The sequence below is a fragment of the Myotis davidii genome, unplaced genomic scaffold (assembly GCF_000327345.1).
Source record: "Myotis davidii unplaced genomic scaffold, ASM32734v1 scaffold452, whole genome shotgun sequence".
Taxonomy (NCBI): Eukaryota; Metazoa; Chordata; class Mammalia; order Chiroptera; family Vespertilionidae; genus Myotis; species Myotis davidii.
Genome location: NW_006284245.1, coordinates 493,858 through 507,045, shown reverse-complemented (window position 1 = coordinate 507,045; position 13,188 = coordinate 493,858). Strand labels below are relative to the sequence as shown.

The window sequence follows — 13,188 nt, the reverse complement described above, 5'->3', positions numbered from 1 at the left end:
TGTATATTATTCTTTATTTCAGTTAGTGTATGCTTAATCTCTAATTGGTCCTTTTTCATATCCTTGAGGGTCTCACTAAATTTCTCAGAGGTTTCTAGAAGATTCTTGAGTAACCTTATAACCGTGGTTTTGAACTCTATATCCAGTAGGTTGCTTTCCTCCATTTCTTTCATTTGTGACATGTTTCTTTGTCTCCGTTTTTTTATGCTTCCTTGTGTTGATAAAGTGGCTTTGTGTGCTATGTGTCCTATAGGGCCCAGTGGCTCAGCCTCCCTAATTACCTGAGGTGGACACTCTTGGTGCACCCCTTTGTGGGCTGTGTGCACAGTCTTGTTGTAGTTAAGTCTTTGATTGCTGTTGGTATCACTGGAAGGAATTGACCATGAGGCCAATTGGCTGTGAGAATCAGCTGTGTCTACAGTGAGATAAGCTGTGAAGCAATGCAGGCTGCTGTCTAGGGCTTCTTTTGGAAGCTTTGGCCTCTCTGACCCAGCTGCAGTTTGTTAGGTTTTAGATTGCAAAAGAACAGGCCATTCATATGCAAAAGCCTCTGCTCACAGCTTGGGTGGGGTTGTAAATTGGGTGGGGCAGGGTCTCAGGGAATCATCAGAGCAGAGCAAACGGCAATAGCTACCAGTCTGCTCTGTCTCAGAGAGGTCCCGGGGTCTCTGTGTCCTGTGGCCCCGTGCAGGAACAATAATCGCTGCAAGCACCTCTGCGAGAAAGCCGCCCTCGTGTTCCGGCCCGATGTCCAACAGTCCAGTTTCTCCCCATATGAGTCTGGGTCCCCAGAGTCTCACCTGGAACTGGATTTCAGAGCAATTGGGAGGTGTATCTCCCTCCCAATTAAAAAAGACAACAGCGTGCCCTGTTGCCAGCCCATTTCCATGCACGCCTCTGTACCTCTGCACTTCCGCACCTCTGCACCTCCTTCCAGTTTCAATGTGCTTTTCTCTTTCTTTCTAGTTGTAGAATTTCCACCCAGCCAGCCTTCCCATGGTTCTGGATGATATCCGTTTTGTCTTTTAGTTGTAGTTTGATGTGGTTGTGCAAGGCAGCAAGTACAAGTGTGTACTTATGCCACCATCTTGGTTCCTCTCCCCTACTTGTAGTTAATCCCTATACCTCTTCATGCAGTCCTCCAAACCCCCACACTCTGTGGCAAAGATCAGTCTGTTTCCTGTATATCTATAAGTCCGTTTCAATTTTGTTAGCTTATTTTGCTCTTTAGATTCAACATATAAGTAAAATCACATGGTATTGGTCTTTATCTCTCTAACTTTATCTGTTTGCTTTTCTCCACATACTTGCTAACACTTGTTTGTTGATTTATTGATTATAGCAATTCTGACAGGTGTAAAGTGAAATCTCACTGTGGAGTGAATTTGCATTTTTTTGATTATTAGTGACATTCAGCATGTTTTCATGTCTATTGGTCATCTGTATGTCCTCTTTGGAGAAATGTCTATTCGTGTCCTCTGCCCATTTTTAAATTAGACTGTTTTGAGGTTTTTTTGGAGTTCAGTTGTATGCATTCTTTATAAAATTTAGATACTAACTTCTTATGAGATGCATCATTGGTGAGTCTCTTCTGCCACTCAGTAGGTTGTCAATTTGTTGATGGTTTCCTTTGCTGTGCAAAAACATTTTAGTTTGATGGAGTCCCAGTTGTTTATGGTATCCTTATTACCATTATTTTGACCTCTGTATCTAATAGTTCAGTTCTTTTTCTGAAGATATTTGTCCTATTCTTTCATTAGATACAAATTTCTATCTCTTCATTTTGAACTGAGTCCATGAATATTTCTATTTTTTGGTAGTTCTGCCATGTCTCCCAGTCTTGACAAAGTAGGCTTATGGAGAGGATGTCTTGTGAGGCCAAGTAGTGCATTCTCCCTGGTCACCTGCCAGGTGCTCTAGGGGTGTCTGCTATGTGGGTCTGTTTCCTCCTGTTGTAGTTGAGCCTCAATTGCCATTGGCACATCAGTAAGTTGGGTTGAACCTCAGGGCGACCACGTTCAGGGCTGGTTGTAACTAGAGCAGATGAGCAGTTGTTTGGAGACTGACCCGACAGAACAGCAATGGCTTTAGCCGTGCTCTGGTGCCATCAAGTCTGCCTTTCGGGTATGTCATTGGTAAAGCTGGTTGGGGGTGCTCTGGTGTGGTCTGAAGAGGGACACTGCATGTGCTCATTCTAGAGCCTCTTGGGAGGTGCTTCAGTGCAGGCCAAGGCCACCCGCTGCTGGAGCCTTTTGGTAGGAGCTACAGTCATCTGCAGTTGGTTGCTGCTCTTCCTTGTCTTGGAGGTGCCTGTGGAGGCTACTCAGGCAACCCAGATCACTGCCGCCTGTGGGCTTGGGCCCTTTTGATGGGCACCATGGTATGAGTGGAGGCAGCTGCCACTTGTGCCAGCCTTGTGGCTGCTTTGCTGAAGCTTCATTCCTGACCCAGACTGGCTGTTGCTTATGCCAGGGATCGGGCCACGTGATGGGAGTTACAATGCAAACTGAGGGCGACTGCTCCTTGCGCTGGGCTTTGGCTGCTTAGCAAGTTACAATGCCAGTGGATGCTTGTTGGGGTTTTTCGACCATGAGATTTAGGGGAAGTGTGCAGAGCTAAGGCAGGCCACTTGTGTAAAGGAGACGGTGGAAAAGGCTCCGACCAGGTGAACAATATGGGTTGGGCAGGGTGTCAGGAAATCACCAGGGCAGGGTGAACAGTGTTAGCAATGTTAATGGAGAGCTGAGATTTAGTGCCTGCCTGTACCAGCACAGCTGGGTGGGAGGATAGCTCTCCAAAGAAACAATGGCGCCAATGCTTTTGTCCCCAGAGAGAACTGCTCTTGCCCCTCCCGCTCCAGCCCTCACCCTGAAGTTAGTTAATTTAGTACCTCCTGAAATATTCCCACCACTCTGCATGGTCTCCTTGAGACCTACGTCTTAGTCTCCCACAAGTCCTTAGTCTTTCTTGAATGCAATCCCACTGGTTTTCACAGCCAGATATTGTGGGGACTCCCTCAGCAATGACACCCTGGGTTGGAGAACTGAGTGTGGGGCTGGAACCCCCACTCAGGGGGACCTCCTCAGCAGAGATACCCCTCCTGTTTCTTAACCATCACACCATAGGTGTGGGACCTGCCCATTTCATATCTCCCTCCCACCTACCAGTCTCAACATGGCTTCTTCTTTATAGCCTTAGTAACAGAAATTCTGTTTAGTCTTCAGGTGGTTCTCTGTGATGACTGTTTCATTTCAAAGAACAATTATTAGTTTCATTATTTTTCTTCACCATTTCTCTGATTTCAATTTCATTAACTTTCATTCTAATCTTTTTTTTAATTTTTTTTTAAATGTATTTTATTGATTTTTTACAGAAAGGAAGGGAGAAGGATAGAGAGTCAGAAACATCAATGAGAGAGAAACATCGACCAGCTGCCTCCAGCACACCCCCTACTGGGGATGTGCCCGCAACCAAGGTACATGCCCTTGACTGGAATCGAACCCAGGACCCTTCAGTCTGCAGGCCGATGCTCTATCCACTGAGCCAAACCGGTCAGGGCCACTCTAATCTTTATTATTCCTTTCCTTCAGCTTGCCTTCATTCTAAGTTTTATTTTTAGATTTTAATGTGAAAGTTTAGTTTGTGAATTCAGGATCTTTCTTATTTTTTCATATAGGCATTAAAAGACATAAATTCTCCTTTAAGCCCTGCTTTCGCTGCATTGCAGATATCTGGATATGCTTTATCTATTCAGATCAAAATATGATTTGATTTCCCTTATTTCTTTTTTGATGCAAGGGTTATTTAGAAATGTCATTTAATTTTTTTTAAAAGCCAATAAAAAGAAGTAAGTTACTAATTCATGCTACATCATGGATGAATCTCAAAAACGTGCTGAATAAAGAACCCAGGCATAAGAGGGGTGATGAAGCTGGGAAATGCTGACGCTTGTTTAATCTGAAGAATCATTCATAGTTTTACTTTCACCTCTGAGTATGTTTGAAACTGTCAAGATAAAAATCTTTTTATTTCTTACAAAAAACAAAATAAAATTTAGTTGTAAGAGTTGAGTGTAATTGTCACCCAACTTTTTTTTGAAACAGAGAAGATGAATTTTCCTCAGAAACATAACGTATATGGTTCCTGGCATCCCAGACTAGAATAGAATGACTTACTTTCTGGCAATCTTTTTGAAAGTGGATTGAAATAAATCTTCCATAATGTGTTGCTGTTCTCGACAAAGAAGTTCTGTCATCAACTGCAACAATGTAGGACTTTGAGATAATTCCAATGCATCTAAAAACTGCAACAACAACAAAAGACAAAAGACATAACAATAATGATAATAATAATTTTGTTGGATTTTCATTTTTGTTTTGTATTTAACAGTTCTAATAATATATAGAGAGATTATAACAGAATTTCACAGAGAATTAAGAAATACTTCCTGGCCAACATGGCTCTGTAGTGAACGTCCACCTGCACCAGGAGGTCAGGTTCAATACCCAGTTAGAGCACATGCCCGGGTTGTGGGCTTGATCTCCAATGTGGGGCATGCAGGAGGCAGCCAGTCTCATTCATTACTGATCTCTCTCTCTCTCTCTCTCTGAAAGAGATAAAAAAATATTTTTAAAAAAGAAACACTAATATTTTAGTCATTTTTGCAGATATAATAAATGTTACAAATAAAATAATTTTGTTAAATGTTTGAATTTTGATTTTAGGGGTTTTGCAGACATTTTTCCCTCTAACAACTTTTAGGATTTTCTCTTTATCCTAAGGTTCTAAAATTCCATAATTATGGGCCTTCGCTGAGGTTATTTCCCTTCACCATTCTAGGTACTCTGTGGTGTGGAGTCTTTTATTCTGGAGATGTGTGTCTTTCAATACCATCTTACGTTTACAGATGTCTAGGCTGCTCATATAACATTCTGCTCTTTACTCTCCCAACTTCCATCTCAATGTCTATTTGTTCTTCTTTCTAGGGGATATACTCAATTTTACCTTGTGTTCAATAGAGAACTGAGGCAGTTACCACCTTAACCAGGCCACAAGACTTGAGGCAATTAACAATGGGACAGTGACACGATTGGCCTCCTGATGTGCTACTGTTGCCAAAACGATTAGCCTGAATCTCATGACCGATCTTTAGGCCTCACTCCAGTTTAGAGGAAATGCAGAGGATTAGGGACAAGTTAAAGAACACCCCAAGGAAATAATAAAACAAAGATGGGCCAACAGCCAAGAGTAGTACTCTGGTTTCTTCCAAAAATTCAATGTCACGAAAAATTAAAAAAATAGGGTGAAGTAGTTCTAGATTAAATGATATGAGAGACATGACAATTCAATGCAATCATTAATTAGGTCCCGGTTTGAAAAAACACAGCTCAACATGGGGCATCTAAAGAAATATGAATATGGACTACATAACACATGATATTAGAGGAGCGTGAATTTGCTTACGTATGATAACAGTATTGTGGCTTATTCATGGGACATGCATGCTGAAGTATTTAGGAATGAAGTATCATGATGTCTGAAACCAACTTGCAAATGTTTCAGCCAACACACACACACACACACACACACACACACACACACACAACAAAGCAAATATGACAGAATGCTAACTATTCAATATAGAAGATGGTAATATGAATGGCTTGTTTCACTATTCTTTCCATTTTTCTGTATGTTTAGAAAACAGTATATAAAAAGAATGGGGAAGAGAGACTCTATGTGGATGGTGGTATTTGTACACTGGTCTTTCCATGAGGCTACTTGGCTTCCTTACACAATGGAGACTGGGTCCCACAAAGAAGGGCCCCAGGAAGTAGCGTTGGAAGTCACACAGCATTACTTCCACTGCATTCTTTTGTTGAGTCTTTAAGGCCAACCCATCCACAATGGGAGGAAAATCAGACTTTGCCTTTCAATGGAAAAGCCACATAAAATATTTCACAATTTAAAATTAGGGAAGAAAGTGAATTCCAAAAGATTTAGATATGCATCTGCCTCCACAGTTACCCAGCTTTCAAAATGAATTAAATTGGATTCTTAAAGTTAGAACACTTTTCTAATTCTGAATATTTCTCTTACTTTTCTTCATCACAAAATGTAATAAAAAATAAATAAATAAAAATCAATGTTTTCATTTTACTTGGTGCTACTAAAAACTAACCTTTTTCATGAAGTCCACATAATTATTGTACTGCAGAGTTCCTGGAGCAAATTCTTCAGACTTCATAGGGAAATTAGAAATGATGATCTTTTCAAGAACATGCTTAAGGTTCTCAAGACTGCCTCCAGTAAGATTGGTGAAGAATGGAAGAAGAATTATAGCTTGACCCTGTGGAGCAATGCAGATACGAAATTGTACTAGTCATGGCTTACAGATTCTACAGAATAAATAAAATTACTGCTTCTAAGAGCTTGCAAATAAAATGTTATATAGATTCAAAAAAAAAAAAAGACTTCAGAATACCTTCTAGATTACATAAAAAAACAACCTGAATGCAATGCTGTATCATGGCTTCTACTCTAGAGGGAGTGAGCCAACTCAGGACTACTATACATGCAAATACAAAGGACATTGTATGATGATTCTATGGTATTTCTCCTAAAAATATAGACTCCAATAGAAATATACTAGATAAATTTTTAGTGGAACAAACATCTTGAATAACCTATGGGGTAATTTACAAATATTCCTTGCAGAACTCACTCCAAACTTCATACCAAGCTTCAAAGAAACTAGGATGTGTTTCCTACATCCCTTGTATGAAGGTAAGTTCGCAGACTCTCTCCTACTGAGAAATGAGAAACGTGATTAATCACATAGACAGGAATATTCCAAGGAAATCTTCATGATCCAGTAAAAAAAAAAATGATTTTCAAAAAGGAAAAAAAAAAAAGATGGTTTTCATTAAAGCCACATTTTATTAGAGTGTAAAACATAATTATTAAAGAACTTTAAAATTAAAGTATGTCCTGACACTAAAAGTTACCAAGATATTTTATATTACTTAACACACTGCGGACCAGTAGTTTTATTGCTAGCGTTACCCAGTGGCCAGATAAGCTTCTGTTGAACAAGTACAAAAAACATTTTACATAAATGTTAAAGGCATGCTTTAGAATTAAATACCCATTGCATTTTGAAGTTATTTATTACATGTTCTTACAAGATAAAACCTTTTTAAAGAATTCCTGTTTTTGGCCACAAGCCTTAGAACAAAAAACACAAGAATTCTCGTGATCCGTCCGCAATGTATTAATAGAAAAATGATTAACGATAAATTCTGTCATTCATTAATTACTACAGCAATTCTCGGAAAAGCCCATTTGAATCATCTACATGCAAAGACAAATGTTAATTCTTCTAAGTATGGTAATTTTTTTCCGGTTAAACTTATCTTTTTGGAGATCAGATAACATGATGCCAGGGGGTTCCTTCAAGGTGATGGGTAGGAGTGACTGTGCAGTTGAAACAAGCAAGCCCACAGGCAGATGGCAATTGAGGTTGGATAATAAGTACATGGCGGCTTATTGTGCTAGCCTCTTGGCTTTTGAATGTTTAAAATTTTTTCATTATAAAACGTAGTAAACATAAATAAGCACAAATGGAAAAATAATGAAGAATGTAATCTGAAAAAACATCTTCTTACTACTTACTTTATAAATTTTTTATTGTTGAAAATATTACATATATTTTCCCCTTTACTACTTACCTTTAAATGCAGACCCAACTTCAAATCAGCAAGTATACTAGTATATGTTGTAAAGACTTCAGGGAATGCACTGTGACTTGTATTAAAAGACACCGATGAATCAATCTAAAGGAGAGGAAATAAAAACATGATACATTACTATATCATGTTGCCAATTTCCTTAACACAGTTTTTAAATGTTTTAATTTCAGAAATTACCTATAAATTTGTCCCTGGGCTTCAATAATACGTCAGCAATTCTTGTTCTAAAATACTTTAAAACTATCTGATAAGACAATGCATGGAAAGGTACACTAAAAATATAAAGTATAAGAAATGATAATGAAGTAAAATAATAGAAGTGTAACGAGTAAGATATTTGTCAATTGTCCAGTTAAAACACCTTTTATTTACCAAACCTCCATCACATTTTTAAAAATACAAATTGGAGTCCAAAACAACAAACACAATTGTATTTTAAGGTCTCTCAAAATACCTGCAGAATCTTTGCCAGTAAGGTCAGCACTGCCATTTTACTTTCAGGAGCAGAATCTTGGGCCCACCACAAATCACACTTCTTCCAGTTTTGCAGAATTACAGTCACAAGCTTCAGTCCTTGGTCTTTCTGACTGGCCCGATCCCTGAAGCTCTGGTCTAACATTCCATTCAAAACGGTGCTCACCTAAAACAATTGCGTGGTGATTGAACACAAATTCTTAACATTAAGACCGACATATACAACAAAATTTACTTTCATTTCAAAGCTATTCTGGGGAAATAAAGATGTTAATTCTATAACAGCTTTTCACTTCACAACTCTTCAAATTTGAGAACAGGGCTTTAACATATAAATTTTCCCATAAAAGTATACGGTGTCTCATTTATGAAATCATGTTCACACTGCTATTTCCTATTTATTAGTTAGGGGCATTCTCGATGGGCAGAGGAGTAGCTTTCTTCTGTCACCATCACCACCACATGTGCACTGCACGTGTACACTCCCATCCTCACTCCTGCACATGAGTACACATGCACACAGGATTGCATGCACACATTTCCTTTCCCGTCACCTTTTCAACAGTGTTTTCTATTTGGCTGGGAAAATATTCACTATTTCAATCATTATGACAATGTAAACACTTTCACAAATAATCCAAGTCATATGCTACCAATACTTTTCCTTTCTTGCACATTTTGATGTCACTGAAGTTAATACTTGTTTACTTTCTTTACTGTTTTCCATGTGCCTACCATTATTCGTCATCAAATTCTCTCAATTTAATCTCCAAAGAGAGTTAAACGTATCAAGAAGTCCATCAGGTCCACCTCTGGGGTGCCAGCGCTCACTCTGAAAATGCTGGTGACCACTGCCCTCTGGGTCTCACTAGGGGACCCTCTGCGAGGCCCGTGAACATCCCAGATCCAGCATCATTCTCTTTCTTGGCTGACCGCCTTGCTTAGCGAAGTCCTCTCCAGCAGCCCCCTGAGAAAAGCGAACAGAAACTACTTTCGTTTGAGAAACGGCACACCTGAGACGTGCACTTGACTTTCACACATAACTGACCATCCGGCGGATTCAGAACTCCATGCTGGAAATCTTCGTTCCTGAACTGTGAGGGAAATCTGACAGTCTTCCAGCATCCACTTTGCTGCTACAGAGATCAAAGCAACCCAATTTCCTGATCCTTTTAATGTAATCAGGCTTTCTCCCATCGTTGCTTGTTGGGATCGTTCCTAACAGTGAAACCCCAGGGTGCTGAACTTCCAGAAATACACAGCTGTTCGCACACACTGTGCTGGACACTCAATGGCCTTCTTCCATCTGGACACTCAAGGCCTTCATTTCTGGGACATTCTCTTCAGCTGTGCAAGTCTGTCTTCCCTCTGAGGCAGAGGCCCTGCCACGAGACCTTGGACATTGATCCCAAGTTTCCTCATCTTTCTCTCCTGTTTTCTGTTTTGTCGTTTCTCCTCTACTCTTTCTGAGAGTCCCTGAATTTTATCTTCCAGCCCATTTTGTTTTTAATTTCTGATGCTTATGCTTAATTCTCCCCAATTTCGTTTGTTCTCTGATGTTTGTTTTCTGCAGCAAGTCTTGTTCCATGGATACACTATCTTCTCTCATCTTTCTGACTTTTTTTTTCTTTTTACATTTCCATCTCACTGAATAGTCTCTGCTTCAAGTGTCGTGTTCTTTGCCTGTCCCCTTCCTCGGGTGCTTGGTATTATTTTGCTGTTGGTACATGTCAAGGGACTGATCGGAAACACTATCCAGTGGGCAGGGCTCACTGGCCATGATGGTCACTGGAAATTGATCTGGCTGGATAGTGATTATATATGGTATCTTTGTTTTCTCTTAGTCTTGTTAAAATATTCTGATATCCTGCCTGAGAGCAGAGTCCTAGAAGACTGTATTCTGGAAGCCAAACTGGGGGGAAACACCTCAGCCCTAAAGACCAGAACCGGACCCCTTTCTGAGTTCTGCAGCACAACTGGCTGCCCATCTGCACACTGCTATGGTCAGTCACATTGCAGCTTTCTTGGACTGAAGTCTGTTAACGACAACGTGTGCTTTTGCCTTCCAGCCTCCAAAGTGTTGTCACTCTTGTCCTTTTTCCTTTCCCCTGTGTCCTTTAACATTGTACTTTTTTTTTTAACCCTGTTCCTGTCATTTTAGAGGTATCTGAGATGGAGGTAAAGGCATATGATTTTTATCCATCATCATCAACAGAAGTTTGAATAGTTTAAAAGCTCAAATTGTTATATTTTCTGAGTCTACTATAATTTTATTTCTAACTTTAAAAAATACAAATCCCTAGTGCAATCTATCACAAAATATTCCCCTAAAATAGATAATAAGCACTATTTGGAATAAAGGCTTAACTCCGTAGGGAATTATACATTCTCCCCTTAAAGGAGTCACTCTAGCAGTGAACAGTTTCTGATTGTCTGCAGACCAGGTTAAATTTCAAAATGTTATAAGTTTAGCATACCAGAGTCAACTGAATATGAAGTAGTGATCTCCAAAGGTTCAATGCGAGGAGACATGTGGGTTACAGCAGGAACGTGCAGGAAATGATCCCTGAACGAACAGGACCAGCGAGGGGCTGGAGGAGAAACACAGGCAGGCTTGGCCTCGGGACAGGCTTATGAGCTCCAATGCCAAAGTCTGACAAAAAGTCATTATCTACATAGCCGTGCCTTACAAAACTAGGCCTAGAGAGATTAGGGGAAAAAATCAATGTTTCAACAACCGTTATTAACTACTCATTAAGGTGCTATTGTTTTTTCCCTTTGGTTTTGTTGTTAAGCATTGGCAAGAGCTTTAAACCTTCCAGGAAGAAATCTTGTTTTGTTTTAGGAATATATTTCAGGAATACAAACTTTACATAAGAAAATAAACTTTACTTAAAGTAAAATTTCATTACCATTTTGGGATTATCCACAGATGATTTCATAAGCTCCAGTACGGCAAGATCTAGATTTTTCAACAGTTCAGCGTTGACGGTGTCTGAGAACAAGCTGTAGAAATACTCTCCGTGGTAGAAGCTGACGATGCTCCTCTGGGACCCTCCTGAGGCCGGCATGGACAGCTCTGCTGTGTCCAGGAGGAGCCTCACCAGGCACTCGCACTGAGAAGATAAGGGAAGGGCGGTGACAGCAATACACGTCTTAAATGTTACAGAAAGACTCCTTGGGTAGCTATTAACTTTGAAAGTGGAAAATCATACAAGAGCCTGGTATTTAAAGGCCAGGGTTCAAATTTGAATTAAATACATTTCAATGAGTCTCCAATTTCTAAGTTTTAATTTGGGAAAGTGATCTTCCCTGGCTCATGTTTCTCCCAAATTTCAAGACATCTTACTGTTGCTTTGAGGGGAGAGTCTAGTAAAGGAGTCTTTTTAGACAAAGCATGTAATTTGTTACATGAAGTAGACAAAGGAGCAGCGGCTTCTACTGCAGGAGAAAGAAAGGCAGTGAGTGGATGCCCAGAACTGGCTGCAGGTCTGCTCTGCAGCAGAGGCTGGGGCCAGCCTGCAGTTTCAATAGAACGGAGACATTTTTTGTGGTGACTCAGTTATCCTTCGGGGGATCTCCCGAATCAGCCCCTTGAAGAATTACCAAGGAGAGGGGAAGGAGGGGTCATTGTGTCAACACAGTTCAGCTGTATAGTAACAAAATGTTCTCTGCCTAAAGTCCTTCTGGGAGCAAAGAGCGAAAGACAAAACCTTAATTTAAAAGAATGCTGTTCTATTTCTTTCATTAAAAAAACACCAGCCAAAACCGATTTGGCTCAGTGGATAGAGCGTCGGCCTGTGGACTGAAAGGTCCCAGGTTCAATTCCGGTCAAGGGCATGTACCTGGGTTGCAGGCACATCCCCAGTGGGAGATGTGCAGGAGGCAGCTGATCGATGTTTCTAACTCTCTATCTCTCTCCCTTCCTCTCTGTAAAAAAATCAATAATATATATATTGTTACAAAAAAAACAAAAACCAAAACAAAAAAACCAAAAAAAAAAAAAACCACCAAAACCTTCTAGAAAGTCAGCTCATGTAAATTAATTCAAGTACTTGTACAGGTCAGAACTTATCCAATAAATTACTGTTTTTAAAGACACAATGGATGAGAGTTACATAGTCACATTATCAGGATAGCATAGCGTATGGCTGTGTTTCCTACCAATCCTCCAAAAGCGAAAGCCAACTCCAGAAGCCCGCCGGCCAATCGCTTACAACCGGGGTCGAGGGAAGGGAGGCACTGCCGTTCGGGTCCAGGAGCGATGCTTTTATAAACCAGGGAAAGAAGCTTTGTGCCAATATAGTGGTGCTGATCTACAGACTAAAATAAAACCAACAATAAGGTATTAAAAACACACAATTTCACACCTTTTGTTAATTAAAAATTCCATGTTAGCCTACACTGACAACTGCCTTCCAACTGTGAGGAAACGTTTCACTCAACTGCTTCCTACGCTGTTTTTCACTGCCGCTGCCTAGCCACCAAGGCACAGTAGCAGTTAGTCCCTAAAGTTCTTCAGAAGGCGGCTGGAAGTACTCAAATAGACTTTGTTCTACTTTCATTTGACATTAATTTTTATATTTACTTTTATATTTATACTAGAGGCCCGGTGCAGAAAAATTTCTGCACTCGGGGGGAGAGGGGGTCCCTCAGCCTGGCCTGTGCCCTCTCGCAGTCTGGGACCCCTTGGGAGATAACGCCCTGCTGGCTTAGGCCTGCTCCCGGGTGGCAGAGGGCAGGCCCAATCCCTAGGTGCAGCCCCTGGTTGGGCTCAGAGCAGGGCCGATTGGGGGGTTGGGGCACCGCACCCTGTCATGCACAGAGCAGGGTGGATCAGGAGGTTGCGATGCCAACCTCAATCATGCTCAGGGTAGGGCCAACTGGGAGATTGGGGTGCCCCCTGTCACACTCAAGGCAGGGTCGATGGGGAGGGGGTGGGCCCACCCCCTGTCACGCACAG

The 13,188-nt window shown here is 40.7% G+C and overlaps 1 protein-coding gene across 1 annotated transcript in view; it reads right to left on the bottom strand.

Moving 5' to 3' along the window:
* Positions 1–13,188, bottom strand: part of PRKDC (protein kinase, DNA-activated, catalytic polypeptide) — a gene marked incomplete at its 5' end in the record, with an annotated part of 202,177 nt that overhangs the window by 106,348 nt on the left and 82,641 nt on the right. Inside the window, 6 exon segments of the mRNA XM_015568649.1 lie at positions 4,176–4,303; positions 6,182–6,349; positions 7,731–7,835; positions 8,206–8,391; positions 11,138–11,341; positions 12,390–12,548. Coding sequence (XP_015424135.1) covers positions 4,176–4,303; positions 6,182–6,349; positions 7,731–7,835; positions 8,206–8,391; positions 11,138–11,341; positions 12,390–12,548 — 950 coding nt within the window.